The 19,144-nt window shown below is 39.7% G+C and overlaps 1 protein-coding gene across 5 annotated transcripts in view; it reads right to left on the reverse strand.

Moving 5' to 3' along the window:
* Positions 1 to 64: 64 nt before the first annotated feature.
* The window catches only part of grid2 (glutamate receptor, ionotropic, delta 2), a 487,185-nt gene continuing 468,105 nt past the window's right edge, over positions 65 to 19,144 (reverse strand). For 2 of the 5 annotated variants that reach the window (XM_058071482.2, XM_058071485.2), the window contains exons 15-16: positions 13,763 to 14,003; positions 65 to 1,546 (exon numbers count right to left, since the gene is read on the reverse strand). In XM_058071482.2, coding sequence (XP_057927465.2) covers positions 1,088 to 1,546; positions 13,763 to 14,003 — 700 coding nt within the window. In that variant the 3' untranslated portion in view covers positions 65 to 1,087. Of the gene's footprint in view, positions 3,243 to 3,429; positions 3,729 to 13,762; positions 14,004 to 19,144 lie in introns of those variants that run through there. The other 3 variants (XR_009129664.2, XM_058071483.2, XM_058071486.2) reach the window with 3 other exon arrangements.

Below are 19,144 nucleotides of genomic sequence, written 5' to 3' on the forward strand. Positions count from 1 at the left end.
GAAAAGAAATAGTAATATATGACATTTCCCACCAAAAGCAGAGCGGCTGATTGGCAGTTTAAGGGGTGGTGGTGGGGTTAAATCGACTCGGTAATGGCGTCACTTTTATCCACTCGATGCATACATGAAGAGAATTAACGTACTTAAAGATGATATGATGTTGGAAAATCTTGAAAATTATAATTTTGGAAAAAAAAAAAAAAAACAAGCAAAAAACAAAGACTACAGCAGCTCAAACAATTAAACAGCTTGAGAACAAGGTTCTTTTTTTTTTCCTGACCAAAAACACATTCCACGCAGTAAAATGTTTTTTTTTTTTTTTCCGGAATCTCATTAAAAGACATATAATAAACCTCTGCTTGGAAATCCTTTGATGTTTTTGTTGTCCGCCCATTCCCGTTATATTCCCGTTTGAATTTGTAACATCCGAAGAGTCCGATTGAAAGGTCTCACCGTGACTCGGAAAAGCAGGAAAAAAAAAAAAATCATCTCTACATACAATCGCTTACATGTCTGTGGGCACTGGTGCAGTGCAGCGGAATTCTCAAGGAATTCTGTTCGAGTCCATACGGATCCTGGATGCACCAAAAACGTCGGAAACAGTTCAATACCGGCGGGTTTTTCTACAGTATCGTTAAGACTTAAGACCCTCTGACGCACCACCAGTTGTCTGGTCTTGGGTCCAGTTCAAACCATCACCTCCAGAAGGTGGGAAAAGGGGGGGAATTGAACAAAACTATAGATTCTATATCGGCTTGTGAATCATTTTGTAGTTTCATGGCTGGACCGAAGAGTTCTTCAGGGGTGGTTTTTAGAGTCGGTCCTCGTGTTAGCAAGCAAAAAGACCACACACGCACCCAAAATTATCTCCTCACAATAACAACATCGATAAAGCAAAAAAAAAAAAAAAAAAAAAAGAAAGACAAGAAACGTCCAAGCAGGACCCGTCCTCCATTTCTTATACAAAATGCAAACTAAAACAGTAAAAGTACCTATGTACACATATCAGATGTCTATCCGCCATTTTGTTTACTTTGCGACGCCCACCAAAAACCACTTCCACTCTTCCCCGAAACCTCCAAGCCACTTAAATGGAAGTACCCCTATCTGGGTCGTTGCCATATCCAAAGTTGGGTCCGGGGCCCGTGGGCTGGTAAGGAATGGAGGACATTGTTTTAATGGGGCTGCGGAAGAAGCCGCCGTTGGGGGCCCTCTGCCTGAAAGGCCCGACCCCGCCAGTCCGGTGGTCCTGTAATCCGCCTCCGCCGCCGCCGCCGAAACCAGCCGAGAACCCGGCGGCGGCTTTGGCGGACAAGCTGCGGCTGAGGGTCTGGATCTGCTCGGGGATGAACGTCGTGGTGGTGATGTGAGTGTTACGGAAATCGCTTATCTGCTCCAAGGCCTGGCGGGCGGCCGGCAGGGCATCCATATCCAGGGGCGTCAGATCGACGGAAGAGGTGGAGAACTGCTTGTGGGGGCTTTCATCCTCTGTGCACAGGCTGTTAACCCTGCGGTGTAGGTGCTCCAGGTCGATCTCCTTATCGTCCTGCAAGGCGGAGAGAAGGAGGGCGTGGGGAGGAGGAGGAGGAGGAGGAGGAGGATGGTGATGGCAGATGGTCCAAAATCGGAAAAGTTAAGGAAATGAAACAAAGATGTGGAGAAAGTCAAGGAAGGAGTGGAGGTAAAGTTGTTGAAAAGGAAGAATTAGAAAAAGAAGTGGGATGGTATTGCGTAATCCATCGGAACGTCATCCATTTTGACGAGTAGAAATGGATAACAATCACAGCCAAAACAGGAAACGGGAGAGCGTGAGGTCAAGACGCCATCAACACGACCCCATGTGATGTAATGAGTCATATGCACGTGTGTGTGTGTGTGTGTTTTTTTAATGTGTGTGTATGACAGGAAGTGAAGAAGGCAAAAGAAAGGAAGGGGAAAGATGGCGGGAAGGATAACTGTGGTCAGGATATTGACAAAGATAGAAAAGGAACATACAAACAAACTTCTACAAAGTCTCTATATAAGAACCTGGAATACTTTGGGAAAACACACCCCCGTCGTGCTGTGTGCTTTACTATTCCAGGGAACACCATTCCATACAAATACAGTATCACTTTAAAATAAAAGGGAATTCCCATTGAGACGATTGAGTCTCATTTTCATGTGAAATCCCATTCACTTCCATTGGAGCTTATTTCCATAATAAATAATACCTTAAATAAAACTAAAAACAAGTAAAGTCACATCAATAACTTATAAGCTCTAAAGATGGTGACACTGAGTGAGGTGTTCCATGCTCTTATCGGACAAGTTGACAGGGTGCTTTGCAATGAATGAGTTGAAGCTGGTGAGGACCGTGTTGGTGGGGACACGGGGACGGGGACGGGGGCTTGAATTCAGGTTAAAGGAAAGTGAGGGGTCTTCAAGACAGATTTACTGACCGTATCCTTTTGGGGGCAGAGGGTTTTTTTTTCTGGAAGGGACTCAGGCTTGAAGCTGAAAAACAGAGGTGACCAACAGCGGCACCCCGCCCCCCAATGTGGTTGCCGCCTAAAAAGGGGACAGCGGGAAGGAAGGAGAGGACTGGGGGCCACTAATGCTTCACAAATGATGAATGGAACGTGAAGAAGTCGATCTGTCCACTGTGAGTGTGTGTGTGTGGGGGGGGGGGTGGAGGGGGAGGGGGGGACTGGCTATAATAATATAACATCAAAAGTAAACACTTCTTTATCCCCAAGTCACCTCTAAAGGATTCAAATGTGAAGGCATTTGTGAATCAAGTATTGTAATATCAAAATGTGTCCACTAGATGGCGCACTTTTACCCAATATTTTTCACCATCATTTCTAATGGCTGAAAGGCCTCAGTTATACACGCAGTACGCAAAATGCATGTTTTAACAACAAAAAAAGAGTCTTTTCAAGCATAATGTACTTATCTTATGAGTTCTACTGTATATATAACCTTGGGGTGGGGGGCGAGGTGGTGAAAGTGGTCATTCTCATTTTAGGGGTGAGCTCCGAGGGGTTGTTGGCTTCGTACGAGTGCTGCACGATGAGGGCGCAGGGAATGTCGCAGCATGCCGGGGGCTGGTAATGGGTGGTGGCGGCGGGGGGGGCCGTGGCGTTGGAGGTGTTGGAGGTCTGGTTCTGGGCGCCCAGGGCGAGGGGGTGCTCGATGGGGGCGCTGTGAGGGGGGCAGGGATCAGCAGCTTGCCTGACAGATGGACCATCTGGTTGTTTCTGGTGTGTTGTGGCATGCGTGCGGTTTTCGAGGGGGGGGGTGGAGAGGACGAGGATGCGGGGCGAGGAGGAAAAAGTCGTTTTTTTGCATGCGAGTCGGGCAAAGGAGATGGAACGAAAAAAAAAAAAAAAAGTCCAAACAACACGCAGCACACCGGACGGGCAAAGACGAAGAGGAGGTGATGAGTGACGGATGACATCAGGCAGATGGGAGGATGATAAGGTGGCAAAGAGAAGTCAATAGGAGAAAAAACAGACAGGTGGGGAGGTGAGCGAGAAGACGAGAAGACGAGAAGAGAGACACGGCAAGTCAGTCAGCGCACACGGTTAAGCAGGTCGACTTGTGTCGTGTCCCCAGAGAGACAATCACACAGTCGTTATATACCTGGAAAGGGGAGACGTTTAAATGCCATTTTTGTATTGCACTCCCCCTTTTTCTCTCTCTCTCTCTCTCTTTCTCTCTCTCCCTCAACACAGAGTACTTATCTAAGAAAACAAAACAAAAAAAGAGCAATATGAGAGCTTTGAGCCACATTGACGCACGCCGTTGCAAAGTGTTAGCATGAGCAGACAGGCAATTCCCATGTAATAAAATAAAATGACTTCCAAAAAAAATAGGCCAAATCAATCGATAAAAGAAGCTAATACACAATGGATGCCCGTTCTTCTCATGCTAAAGCTACACTACATGGACTATATGAAATATCACAAATTATGGAGCAGTTCTGACAAAATACACTTCCAAATATCAATACATCTGGAACATTTAAAGACTAAAAACAAATATAAAACAATAGCTGCCAGGTTATGAATGAAATGAAACCCCTTCACAAAGTGAAATTTACAGCATTTCTGAATACATATAAGAACATAATAAATGTCGAGGAAATCCTTCCCAAAATGTTGCATAAAAACTGATAAGTCGATATAAGCGAAATGCTTAATTATTGTGCAAAAATAATGTCACCCAATACAACAGTTCAGCCATTCGCTTTTGCTTATAATCGGGCTTAATCTATTGACTGATCGTAAAGGATTCTATTGATTATGTGGGTGTAATCTATAATATAAATTGGGCAAAAAAATCCTGTGTAAACTGTGCAATAAACTGTGCAATAAATCAGAGGTTTGATCACAGCTATAAATAGTGTTGACTTGGGATTTTTGTACTGGGATTTCTTCTTGTGGGAGTAATACTGGTGGCGGCCAGAGGAGGCGCTGATGATTAAGTCTTAATTGGGCCAAAAATCCTGTATAAACCATGCAATAAACCGTGCAATAAATCTGTGGTTTGATCACAGCTATAAATAGTGTTGACTTGTGATTTTTGTACTGGGATTTCTTCTCGTGGGAGTAATACTGGTGGTGGCCAGAGGAGGCGCTGGTGATTAAGTCTTAATTGGGCCAAAAATCCTGTATAAACCGTGCAATAAACCGTGCAATAAATCTGTGGTTTGATCACAGCTATAAATAGTGTTGACTTGTGATTTTTGTACTGGGATTTCTTCTCGTGGGAGTAATATTGGTGGTGGCCAGAGGAGGCGCTGTTGATTAAGTCTTAATTGGGCCAAAAATCCTGTATAAACCGTACAATAAACCGTGCAATAAACCGTGCAATAAACCGTGCAATAAATCTGTGGTTTGAGCACAGCTATAAATAGTGTTGACTTGGGATTTTTGTACTGGGATTTCTGCTTGTGGGAGTAATACTGGTGGCGGCCAGAGGAGGCGCTGGTGAGTTGGCAACAACACAATGTCAGCTATGTGAACTATGTCAACTCCACAGGCTCCATATTGGCTTTTTTAAAAAAAAAAATTTAATTTTTTATTTTTTACCGATACTGATATATAGGCAGCAGTGAGTTTCCTGCTCATTTCCTGTTTTGTACTGTTTTGTATTTTGGTTTTCTGTTTCCTATTTGGCACGATGTGCAACTGGAAAGTGTGTTCGGCGGTACCTGCTTTGTACTAATCACGTTGAAATGTATAACTGAGGTACAAAAACCAAAAAGTAATAATTTTAAGTCATTGCAAATCACATATTTGAATCTTGGAAATAATTGCAGATTGCTAGCATACAAAGGTAGCAAGATATCTCATTTTTTAGGCCAATAATAACATTGCCTTGACAATATTATAGGACATTCTTATTCATAATACTGACAATTATGGCAGAGCTGATGTATTGGATTGCATTACATTCAACAAGTTAACCCATCGTTATTTTTTTTTTTTTGAGTTGTTTATATGCATTGTGTGTATGTTAACATCAAAAACAGAGGCTCGTCAATGACAATGTCGGCCATTCCACAACAACACACAAGCATAACAAAGACACAGTTAAGAGCATAACATTGCAGAGAAAGACAGAGAAATGAATGTTTTAGAATGTAGAGGAAGGCAGAGAAGTACAATCACAGATTAGTAGACGTTTGATAGGTACATTGCGTGTGCGTGTCCTGGTTTTTTTTTATTTTTTTTTGGGTGATGAGATTTGGTGGTCTTATTGATGACTGGTTTATTATTATTACCGCTGGAGAGGGATGGAGCACACATGAGTTGGAATCGTCAGGGATTTATGAAGTATGTATATATGGAATACTTGACACATGTTGGAGCATTCATTTGAGCAAAACAAGCCAGGATGACTGAGAAGATAAATGTTAGGCAGCCATGGCGTATGTGTATATTAGCAATTTTTTTACATACAGTGCAACCTTCAAATAAAAATCAGTTGTCAAATGTAATTTATCCAATTTTGGTTCAAACAGTCTGCATCATAAACCTTTTTTTAATGCTACTGTAAACCTTTTAATGCTCTTAAGGTCCATGCCGTTGTAAATCTATGTTCATGGATGGAATATTATCCCAAAACGAGGCCGCACTTGGCTAGAAGCTGCAGTTGTCCGCATTGTAACATGGGATACCTACACAGAAAGATTAGAACCACTATACACTATAAACCTTGCAATCCTACTTACCCTCTGTGTTCCCAGCGTCACTCGTTAGCTCTCATGAGTGACTTGTGAGATGCTTTTTTTCCCCCCCAATCAAAGCTGAACAGCAGAAGCTGTAGTAATTCTACACTTGATCAAACTTACTTAAGATTTTGTCAGATCAAAACACTTGAAAATGTGATATTAGCGTCCACTTCACCATGCCAATTCACTAAGCATCATGGGAATTGGACTTCATTTAGCCATAAATTAGCCGCTTCATTGAACCCAAAGAGTTGAATGCATGTAAAAAAAAAGTATTATCTTATAATCCGAAATTAATAGTAATCCTTTGAAACTGGTGTAATTTTGAGATGTGCTCTGGTGTGAACCACTGATGTTATATAGTAGTCAGTTTTTATGTATTTTCTGAAGAAAATGCACCAGTTTGTAGCGCATGGCAAGGTTTAACACTCAGGTTCAATACTCAGTGATACTATTTTCAGTATTTGCAAGGTATCCCACATTAAATAACCCTAAAAGGTACCAAAGCGCATCATTGAACCCAAAGAGTTGAATGCATGTAAAAAAAAAAGTATTATCTTATAATCCGGAATTCATAGTAATGAAGAAAATGCACCAGTTTGTAGCGCATGGCAAGGTTTAACACTCAGGTTCAATACTCAGTGATACTTTTTTCAGTATTTTCAAGGTATCCCACATTAAATAACCCCAAAAGGTACCAAAGCGCATCATTGAACCCAAAGAGTTCAAGGCATGTAAAAAAAAGTATTATCTTATAATCCGGAATTCATAGTAATGAAGAAAATGCACCAGTTTGTAGCGCATGGCAAGGTTTAACACTCAGGTTCAATACTCAGTGATCATTTTTGAGTATTTGCAAGGTATCCCACATTAAATAACCCTAAAAGGTACCAAAGACTTAAGAGTATACTTAACCTAAATCATTTTCAAAATCTCAGCCACACTGCATGGTCGTTCATAGCAAGGTCGTTCTTGTGTTTGGTGTCCTCACTCCTGATACCGATATACATTACCTTCCTAATCCAGCTTCTCCCGGCGTACACATAAAGAGGGAGTGACTGGATCTTTCTTCTTTATGTGACGCTTTCAAAGGGATGTGCAGGGATGGTGTACTCAAAATTTATTGAGATTGCGGGAAGCCAATGAGGTCTTCATTTAAACTGTGTGCGTGTAGCCATTTAACTTTAGGAGGTTGGATGACATTGAACAAACGTGAATGACTCCGCCGGCTAAATTTTATGCTAACGTTCCTAAGGAGATAAAAAGTAATGTGATTTATTTATCAAGCAATAAACGGTAGCCTTCAAGTTATTTCCTTTAAACATAAATAGCCAAAAAACTTACCACTTCCACACGGATAGGGAGGATAACTATTAACAGTTATTTAACCTTTAACATGAACATGAATCAAACGTAATAATTTTTTCTGGGTACATGATACCATACAGCATCCATATCAAACTTTCATATCAAGGTGGGGGCCTCAAACTAGTGTCCTGCGGGCCACATTTGGCCCACGGGCCGCATGTTATCAATCTCAGGATGAGTGCCGCGACCCCCGAGCAAAGCATCAGCAGGGTGGAGGATAAAAGTCAGGGGTCAACTATCAAAAACAACCATGGCTGAATAGGTTAACCACATCTTTGCCCTGGCAACACTAAAGGGGATATAATAAAAGGTCAGTGTTTTGCTGGACTCCCGGTGTTGATTGCTATTATAATTCATCCGGAATGTGTATCACAATCACATATTGTTATTATAAGGAGAAAAATTGGTGTTGCCAGGTAAAACCTTGACTGGACTCAGTCAGGGGCTGATTCTACTGGCTGCTTTTTTGGGGGTGGGGGATTGGGGGGGGGTTATTGAAGATGTCGGGGGTGTGTGCTTGTGCCTGCTGCGACTGAACCACACTGTGCCTAACATGACTTTGAGTTCATCCGAGGGTCGGATGTCTTTGTGGCTGCTCAGTGGCCCACATGACTACCGGTCTGAATGACAGATGAAAGCTGGTAACCGAGCAGGGTGCATGGAAGGGGGGCGGGGTTCTGTTCTGGTCTGGTCTGTGGTTCTGGTCTGAGTGATGAGTAAAACTATTCATAAGAAACCAATTAGGGCTCTGCTTTAAAATGTAGGCTTGTCTAGTAGGGGTGGACGTTTGATTAAATGACTTAGTCGTCCCGATATCGTGTTACATGTGGTTGACTACGGCCTTTTATGAGTAAAAAAATAATGAAAGACATGTAATTAAATTAAAATAATTTATAATAATAATAATTAAGAAGCACTACTCTAACCGACTGTGATTGGCTGGTGATCAGTCCAGGGTGTACCCCTCCAGCTGGGATAGGCTCCAGCACAATCGCGACCCTTGTGAGTATAAACGGTACAAAATGAAGGAATGCTCTAACCCAGGGGTGGGCAAACTGCGGCGCGCAGGCCCCACAGCTTGGAGACCCGAGTTCAATTCCACTCTTGGAAAAAAAAAAAAATAATAATACTGCCTCCGGTCATGAAATGTAATACAGAACCTTGGTTAACATCCGCCCGGTTAGTGCAATTTTCAGTTAACATCCAAAATTTTGCTTTGGTTTGTGTTCGCCGCTTGGTTAACATTCAATTTGGCGTCTCGCAACCAAGACAAAATCTAGTGATACTTGAACGTGATTGCGCAATTTTTGTTAAAAAGTTAAAAAATGAGCTTGTTATGCAGTCTTAAGTTTGCCTTAAACATGCTAGGTTAATTAGCAACTCCAAATTGTCCATAGGTATGAATGTGAGTGTGAATGGTTGTTTGTCTATATGTGCCCTGTAATTGGCTGGCTACCAGTCCAGGGTGTACCCCTCCAGCTGGGATAGGCTCCAGCACAATCGCGACCCTTGTGAGTATAAACGGTACAAAATGAAGGAATGCTCTAACCCAGGGGTGGGCAAACTGCGGCGCGCAGGCCCCACAGCTTGGAGACCCGAGTTCAATTCCACTCTTGGAAAAAAAAAAAAATAATAATACTGCCTCCGGTCATGAAATGTAATACAGAACCTTGGTTAACATCCGCCCGGTTAGTGCAATTTTCAGTTAACATCCAAAATTTTGCTTTGGTTTGTGTTCGCCCCTTGGTTAACATTCAATTTGGCATCTCGCAACCAAGACTAATAAATAAATAAATATATTTATTAATAATAATAAAAATAAATAAATAATAATAAATAAAAATAATAAAAATAAATACATAAAAATTATTTCATTTATTAAATATAAATATAAATTTATTTATTAAATATAAATGTATTAAAATAAAATTACAAAATAAATACAAATTTAAAAAATAAAATTAGACAAATAATTCAATGAAAATTATAATTTTGTTAACTCAATGCAGCCAACGAGTCAAAATATTTGCCCACCCCTGCACTAACCTAATGTCATTAATGTCTCATCAATGTAACATTACTGATGCGTAGTGACCAGGATACTCCATTTTTTTTACGAATAATAATCCATAGTCCATTAATTTGTGAAAAAAACGCAATCGAGTGAGAACGCGATGTTCGAGGGACGACTGTACAATATTTACACCATCTTTCATCACAATTTGTGCCTTCATTGTTGTATCAAAGCAAAGTGGCTGAAATGGAACATAATGTTCGTGTCTCAGCCACACCGGATGCTTATCTAATGAACAGTGGGGGGCACACAGGGTAATTATTTAATTTGTTTAACTTGATTTAGCCAAGCAATAAGACAGTGGATAATGAAATTACACCGGTAATAGAAAGCCAAGTCAACTGCTGTCAAACATGTTGCCTTTCTTTTTCACTGTCGCTTTGAAAGAGCATCTCGCCAAAAAGGACCTGACATTGAGTTGGTAGGACTATGCTTTGTCCTTCACATGCTACTTGTGTATTCAGAAGAGTGCACACTTTTCTATAGAGGGATGCACGTAGAGTCAGGTAAAGCTTGATAATTCAATAGGTCAACGTACATGTAAAAGCAACCAATCAGCGACAAAAGGGGAAAAAATTATTTTTCCCCTTTTGTCGCTGATTGCCAGAAAAAATTATTAAGTTTGATTAATGTTTATGTTAAAGGTTAAATAACTGTTAATAGTTATCCTCCCTATCCATGTGGAAGTGGTACGTTTTTGGCTATTTAAGTTTAAAGGTGCTTTGCAAAAATTTTTTCAACTAAAATGTGCTGCTTCGGGCCACTTTCCAACATGCTAGTAACATGCTGCCTCTAACATGACTGTAAAGCAGGGGTCTCAAACACGCGGCCCCCCACCTTGATATGAAAGTTTAATGTTACTGCGGCCCGCGCAAGTTTTGATATGGATGCTGTATGGTATCATGTACCCAGAAAAAATTATTAAGTTTGATTAATGTTTATGTTAAAGGTTAAATAACTGTTAATAGTTATCCTCCCTATCCGTGTGGAAGTGGTACGTTTTTGGTTATTTAAGTTTAAAGGTGCTTTGCAAAAATTTTTTCGACTAAAATGTGCTGCTTCGGGCCACTTTCCAACATGCTAGTAACATGCTGCCTCGAACATGACTGTAAAGCAGGGGTCTCAAACACGCGGCCCCCCACCTTGATATGAAAGTTTAATGTTACTGCGGCCCGCGCAAGTTTTGATATGGATGCTGTATGGTATCATGTACCCAGAAAAAATTATTAAGTTTGATTAATGTTTATGTTAAAGGTTAAATAACTGTTAATAGTTATCCTCCCTATCCGTGTGGAAGTGGTACGTTTTTGGCTATTTAAGTTTAAAGGTGCTTTGCAAAAATTTTTTCGACTAAAATGTGCTGCTTCGGGCCACTTTCCAACATGCTAGTAACATGCTGCCTCTAACATGACTGTAAAGCAGGGCCCGCAGGACACTAGTTTGAGGCCCCCGCCTTGATATGAAAGTTTAATGTTAGTGCGGCCCGCGCAAGTTTGATATGGATGCTGTATGGTATCATGTACCCAGAAAAAATTATTACGCTTGATTAATGTTCATGTTAAAGGTTAAATAACTGTTAACAGTTATCCTCCCTATCCGTGTGGAAGTGGTAAGTTTTTGGCTATTTAAGTTTAAAGAAAATAACTCGAAGGCTACCGTTTAGGTCGCTAGCTCTCTAGTTTGCGAGTTAGCATGTGTCTCAAGACCCTGCAGTTGCGCAATATGTTGTAAATAAATAAAGAGTATAAATGTGACTATAGTCGTGTTTTGTCATGTCTACAGGGCTCTAATAATGCTTTGTTCATTTTAATCTGAAAAAAAATAATTTGTCTACCCACCAACTATATGTGGTTTCTTAAGTTTTTATTATTTGCCGTTTTATTATTATTATTATTATTATATTTATATATTTATTACTAATTGATTCTTGATTTGTTTATTTATTTTTCATGTTATTTTGTGTAGAAAATAAAAAGTAAGATATTTGAGAACAGTGGAATGTTTTAGCAGAGCTTTTATTGTAGAAAATTGGGAAGCGAAGTTTTTAAATTTTTTTTGTTTTTAATAAATGCGTTTTTTTTTGGAAAACCTGATGCGGCCCAATCTCACCCATTACCCGAGCTCCACAGTTTGAGACCCCTGCTGTAAAGATGACTTCACCCATAATTGCATTCGGGTCGGTTCATCTGCAGCATGTTGTTGATTATCAAATTTGCAGCACTTTATCGCCTTTTTGCGGCTTTGATTAAACTTATCTATTCGAACATTAGCCCCTTTTGTACTCGGGAGTGCAGAACGATCGGATTAACTGAATAAGGTTAAGAGATTGGATGCAACGAATGCTAATGCGCGCTAAAAATGACCCACGGTTGTGAGATTTTAATCTATTAATGGAACACCAAGTAAAGCTGCTGCCAATAGGACTTTTTGTTTACTCGCGTTTGTCTCCGACGGAGCTGAGAAAGCATCCACATTACAGGGACTGCAGGGTTTCTATCATGAAAACGTTACCAGAAAACACTTTGATTGCCTCAATTGATATGCCTGCTGAGGTGATCAAGCGCGCAGGGGCTGATTGGAAATTTCACAGTGCGCTGCTGCTAATTTACAAGGTGCCACTGTTTTGGAGGAGAATGCTAGCGGTGTAAATATCCATGTTTAATGTTGTGAGTCGGTGCTTTGTGGACTCTTCCTCGGGCAGCATAAGTAAATAAGTGGTCAATGATGGTCTTAGCTCATTTTAAATATACTCGCCATCAGGTTTTTTCACAGTATAATTAATAAATGATCAATGTTTTGGAGTTGAATACATCAGTAAAAAATGCATATTTATGCAAATTTCATTTTTTCTTCACTTATAAAAGCATAAAAAAGGCTAAATGATCTAACTAAATTGACTCAAATTCAAGTTAGAAGAAACATTGTAATTGTACTAATTGTAGTATTCTACATTGGCCACTAGGTGTCGGTGTTCAGTGACACAAAGGCCAGACGTGATCCCTGGAAAAGTCATTTGATCTCACAATAGGCACAATAATAATAACAACATTCATTTATTCATTAATTTTCTACCGCTTATCCTTATAAACGGTTGAAAATGAATGAATGCTCTAACCCAGGAGTGGGCAAACTACAGCCCAGGGGGCCATATGCGGCCCACCAAGCGTTAGAATCCGGCCCGCGAGTTGCTTTTGAAGTATTTAAATTTTAAACATACAAACTGGCAACAAGTCAGATAAAAAAAGTAAAAAAAAAACAAAAAAAAAACAACAAATCTGTAAAATTAAATGACAGTTTGATGTGGTCTTATGTTTAAAGTGCTCCTGTAAAAAGGGACATGAGAACAAAATAAAATTAAAATAAATAAAAATAAATAAAAAAATAAATACATAAAAATTATTTTTATTTATTAAATATACATTTAAATACAAGTTTATTTATTAAATATAAATTTATTAAAATGAAATTATAAAATAAATACAAATTAAAAAAAAATTAAATTAGACAAATAACTCCATATTTTTTTTTTTTTTTACTAATAATAGTCGATAGTCCATTAATTTGTGAAAAAAACGCAATAGAGTGAGGACGCGATGTTCGAGGGACAACGACACCAGTCCAGGGTGTACCCCTTCAGCTGGGATAGGCTCCAGCACCCACGTGACCCTCATGAGGATAAGCAGTAGAAAATGAATGAATATTATTAATTAGCCTATTATTATCATCATTATTCTTCTTCTGATTATTAATACTACTAGTACGCTAATATTAGCCTGCTTTTGCCTTATTATATGACATTTTTTGTAAAAAAAAATCTATAAATTTTTTTTTAAATCTATTTTTTAAATAATTTTTTTTTGTTTTTTCTTTTAATTGTGGTAATTGTTTTAATTCTGTAAACACTTTGTGTTGCATGTCTTTGCAGGAAAAGTGCTATACAAATAAAGTTGATTTGATTTGATATAAAAAATATCAAATTATTTAGGGGGGCTTTAAGAACATTTTAGGGAGTCTGAAGCCCCCCCTAAAATAGGCCTAACGACGCCACCTTCAATTGACTTTTCTCCCCCCCTTTTTAAGTCACCCATTCAGCTTACCTCCTTGGAGGGGACCCTGGATCCCTTCCTCCGAGACCACCAGCTTTCCACCATGGCTATGAGACAAGAGAGCACCACGCCGGCCGCCAGGACGCAGAAGACGCCGGCAAAGCTGTGGATGTCCAGAGCGCTGCTGTGCTGCCGGGACTGGACCGAGCTGTACAGGTCACACGGACTGTCCCTGGGCCACCATTTCAGTTTAAGTATATCCATGTCACCGTTCTGCTGAAGCTCCAAGATTCTAAGAGTGCGGATAAACAGAGTAAAGGTAAATTAACAGTAAACAATTAGAAAAAAAAGGCGGGTTTTCAAACACGGAAGAACAAAAAAAAACACACGTGACGGTAAAGATTTCTGTAGTTGTAGTAGCGACTCTTTTCCATATGGGGGCAGTGTTGTTACATTACATTACATGCCTCCACTTTAAGCCCAAGCCAAAGCATATTGGGCTGTCAAACTCATTGTGGCTAACATTAATATGTCTTGCAGCACAGCGAGAGTACACCGCCACAATGTCATTATGCAGCCCAGCTTTAGTCCGGCGATTGATGGCTTCAGAGAGGATACGGCTCAGAGGTTGATGGGGTCCCTCTGTTAGCCTTCAGCTTACGATTTAAGTGGGTCGTTCCTTTTGGGTTGCGAGGCAGATACATGCATATATATGCAGATATATATATATATATGCATTCTAAAGCTGTGTTTGCTCTCGGTTGGGTGTTTAAAATAGGTGATCTATAGTGAAGAGACAAAAATGTTTGTGCAATGCAAAAAAAAACAAAAAACAAAAAACAACCCACAGCAGCAACACAGAAATTACAAGCACCGCTCCATGAATCCTCATTATAAACAAAGTCAAACTGGTCAGAAAAGTCGCAAAAGTTATAGTCGCACACCACGCATAATGTATATGAACGTTCGGACAGATGTTCCCCCGTGAGTAAAAACACTTCTGCAAATTTCACTGACAGCCTACTGACATCGATCACAAAAGCGTCATCCGTCATCTTTACAAGACACAGACACAAAATAGCCAAGCATCAAAAGATGCAAATGAGCCCGGCAGACAGTTTTTCTTTTTACGTAATTAATTTCACCCACAATAGCTACAGAAACATGGCCCCATTTCAATGGGGGAATCGGCTAAACAGGCTTAGCAGGCGTTGCATTATAACCGTGTCGCTTTCATTTAGGGATATTCGCTTATTAGCATCTTGTACCCATGTGACCAACGCACACGGATAAAAAAAACGACAACACCAACCCGACATCATCTCATGTTACTTAGCCCTTGACATATAGCGTAGTGGTTTTCTACTCAAGGTTAGGTGCAGCAGCTTGAAAAAAAAAAAGAAAACAATTCTTCATACATGCCAGGATAACTTCAGCAGAAACCTCAAAAAAATATGCTGCTTACTCTCACAAGGGTTGCGATGGTATGCTGGAGCCTATTCAATACAATGTATTTATATATAGAAGTGATGATGCAACTCCACAATAAAAGAGAGCACATTTAATGTAGTTTTTAGGCCAAAAAAATGTTCAATTTCATTTGAACATGTATCAGATTACAATTGAATGCATCACATAATCAGTTCACAGTTCCACATGTCCAAAAAGGAGTAGGAAGAAGCAAAGCTTATTAAATCCTACCCCTCCATCTGGTACTTTTACAATCAGTAACTGTTACATTTGTTCACTTCCTGCTTTCCTAATATAGTTTAAGGGTTTTTTTTTTAATTTTTTTTATTTTGTCAAATCAGTTCGCAGTTCTATATGTCCGAAAGGAGTAGGAAGAAGCAAAGCCTATTAAATCCTACTCCTCCACTTGGTACTTTGACAATCAGTAACTGTTACATTTGTTCACTTCCTGCTTTCATAACATAGTTAAAAAATTTTTAAGTTAAATTTTTAGCCTTATGCATTATTTTAGTTGTTTGAAGATGAACTATATCAGCAAGTTGAAGTATTTGTGATTTTAGAAATAAGGAGTTAGTATGTTCTGTATATAGGCGCCATTATGAATTATCCTTACTGACCTTTTTTGCAGTACATTTAACAAGTGAAAATTACTTTTATGGTTATTAGCCCATATTTCCACACACATTGAGTCGCAAATGTAAAAATTGTAAATAGTAAAAAATGCATACAAGGGAAATATTACCATAAGAATACTCTTCATTAGGACAATTATTCTAGCATATAGAATGGAAGGCGGCTCATGCATTAGGGGCAAGTGTCGCGGTGCCCCAGCGAGTGTTAGTATTACTTTGTGTTACTGTTGTATGGAAGTAGTTACCATATTAGAATTTTATAGTATTTACTTTTAATAAGCGGGCTGCATGGTGATCGAGTGGTTAGCACGCAGGCCTCACAGCTAGGAGACCTGAGTTCAATTCCACTCTCGGCCATGTCTGTGTGGAGTTTGCACGTTCTCCCCGTGCATTGCATGGTTTCCTCCCACATTCCAAAAACATGCTAGGTTAATTAGCGACTCCAAATTGTCCATAGGTATGAATATGAGTGTGAATGGTTGTTTGTCTATATGTGCCCTGTGATTGGCTGGCCATAAGTGGTAGAAAATGAATGAATGAATGTTGTGGCATCGTAGTTTGGACACGTTGGCGAAATATATGAACGTTATACTTGAAATGTATCTTTTCCCAAAAAGCCCTTTTTTTTGCTGACTTACTTCTACTGCTGATTACTAAAGAACGGAAAAAGGTAGAAACAAACTTTATTCCGATTGAAAGATAAGAGTCTAATCTTTCCTTTGGTGTATACCAAGTTTATTATATAACCCAGGAATACTATGAATACTATGTGTGCCTTGAAAAAACAGAAAAAAATTCTAAAAAAAAAAAAATGGCCGGTACCGAGATGGGCAGCTTTTGAAAAATGGCTGGGATTGAACGAATTAACGGAACGTGCATGTTTTTGGAATGTGGCAAAATGATCCAAAAATCCCATCAATAGTTTGGGAACAACCATAATATACGGCTAGTGATTTGTGTTCCATTTGAGGATGAAAGCCTATACTTAATAATAAATGTCAATCTGCTGGTATTTGAAATAATCATATAAAAAAAGTCAAAGAAATAACTAAAAAGGCTCCCCTGTGATCAAAACAAATCAGAACGAAAACACACTTCAGCCTTTTATTAGAAGCTGATGGATAACACGGAGAGAAGACGCGCTATGACGAGGCTGCAGTTAACTTTGAGGGGGGGGGCGAGCGCATTTGCAATTCAGGACGGAGTGCTTTTGCTCTCCCGTTTATTAGGATGCCGTCTGTCGGTGGAGCTCATCATCCATCATTTGACACTAATTGTCCTATAAGAGTGATGCCTAAAGCTGTTTCCCAGATTGGCCTTTGAATAAACATGTGATGGAAACGGTCGCTGTGCTAAACTCCATAGCTTGGAAGACGAGGAGTGACAGCTTTACATGGAGTTCATGTTTCAGTTCATGTGCTTTTATGCACACGTGTTAACCAATGGCATCGCGGTGAACTTGCATCTCGTAAGTCCGCTTTATGACTACTTTGACTTTTTAACATAATCACGTTGTGTTGTTAAAAGCGTGTTGCTAAACAAGCAATGAAAACAAGTTTTATGACGGAGATGGTTGGGCTGGGTTCTTTCTTTGAGATAAGGTGAGAGGTGCTCAGTAATGTCCGACAAATGTCCCTCAAATGGACTGGGAACACCAGGATCCGCTGGGAAGAGCTGGACAAAGTAGGTAGCCAGGTAGATGGAACTGCTTACCACTTAAGAACTTACCACTTCCACACGGATAGGGAGGATAACTATTAACAGTTATTTAACCTTTAACATGAACATTAATCAAACGTAATAATTTTTCCTGGGTACATGATACCATACAGCATCCATATCAAACATTAAACTTTCATATCAAGGCGGGGGGCGTCAAACTAGTGTACTGCGGGCCCTGCTTTACAGTCATGTTAGAGGCAGCATGTTACTAGCATGTTGGAAAGTGGCCCGAAGCAGCACATTTTAGCTGAAAATTTTTTTGCAAAGCACCTTTAAACTTTAATAGCCAAAAACTTACCACTTCCACACGGATAGGGAGGATAACTATTAACAGTTATTTAACCTTTAACATGAACATTAATCAAACGTAATAATTTTTTCTGGGTACATGATACAATACAGCATCCATATCAAACATTAAACTTTCATATCAAGGCGGGGGGTGTCAAACTAGTGTCCTGCGGGCCCTGCTTTACAGTCATGTTAGAGGCAGCATGTTACTAGAATGTTGGAAAGTGGCCCGAAGCAGCACATTTTAGTTGAAAAATTTTTTGCAAAGCACCTTTAAACTTTAATAGCCAAAAACGTACCACTTCCACACGGATAGGGAGGATAACTATTAACAGTTATTTAACCTTTAACATGAACATTAATCAAACTTAATAATTTTTTCTGGGTACATGATACCATACAGCATCCATATCAAACTTGCGCGGGCCGCACTAACATTAAACTTTCATATCAAGATGGGGGCCTCAAAGTAGTGTCCTGCGGGCCGCATGTTTGAGACCCCTGATCCATGGTCTCAAACATATATATTGCTATGCTAGCTTGCTATTGTATGTTTTTTCAGTGTTTAAAAGAATCACCTGTAAAGTGACAAAAGCACGTTCTTCATTTATGCGGCGCCTGTGCTTGACAGTCGGGATAAAAGACTGACAAAAACGTGGCTCGAGTCAAAGGTTTCCCGCAGTACGCCATCTGTCTGGTTCACTAATTTGGCTGGTGCCAGCTCACTGAAATGTGCTTTAGCTCCCAAAATACCCTGTCACACTTGTCACCTGTGACAATAGGAATGTAAATGTATACACAAGCAGCAGGGATGCAGAAATACACACTGTGCAAAACAATAACTATTTAGTATCGTGTCGTTTGAGTCATGTCCTTGGGAAAAAAATCTATTTTTTTTTTTTAAGTCTGATGGAACAGCAAGTGGCACGTGCTTAATCGTCCGATAAATTAATCAGAACGTGTTGGAGTTCAGTGTCAATTCTTCCATTTTGAGTACGCAGTACAGGTACCACAATCTGTTTTGCTGCGGTTCCAACATTAGTTTCAATGTCAATGCGGGCTGCGTGTATTAAAGCAAGGGTTGGCAAATTCCGGCCCGGGGGCCACATGTGGCCCACCAAGCGTTTGAATCCGGCCCGCCGGTTGCTTTCTAAGTATTTTGACTTTTAACATACAAACTGGCAACATAACTTGCAAGTCAGATGTCTTATTTAGTAAAAAAAAAAACAAAAAAAAAAAACTTAAAACATTAAATTAAATGACATAGTTTGATGTGGTCTGATGTTTAAAGTGCTCCTGAAAAAAGGGACATGAGATA

Source organism: Doryrhamphus excisus, linkage group LG3 (assembly GCF_037039965.1).
Source record: "Doryrhamphus excisus strain RoL-2023G ecotype Guam linkage group LG3, RoL_Dexc_Guam_v1.1, whole genome shotgun sequence".
Taxonomy (NCBI): domain Eukaryota; kingdom Metazoa; phylum Chordata; class Actinopteri; order Syngnathiformes; family Syngnathidae; genus Doryrhamphus; species Doryrhamphus excisus.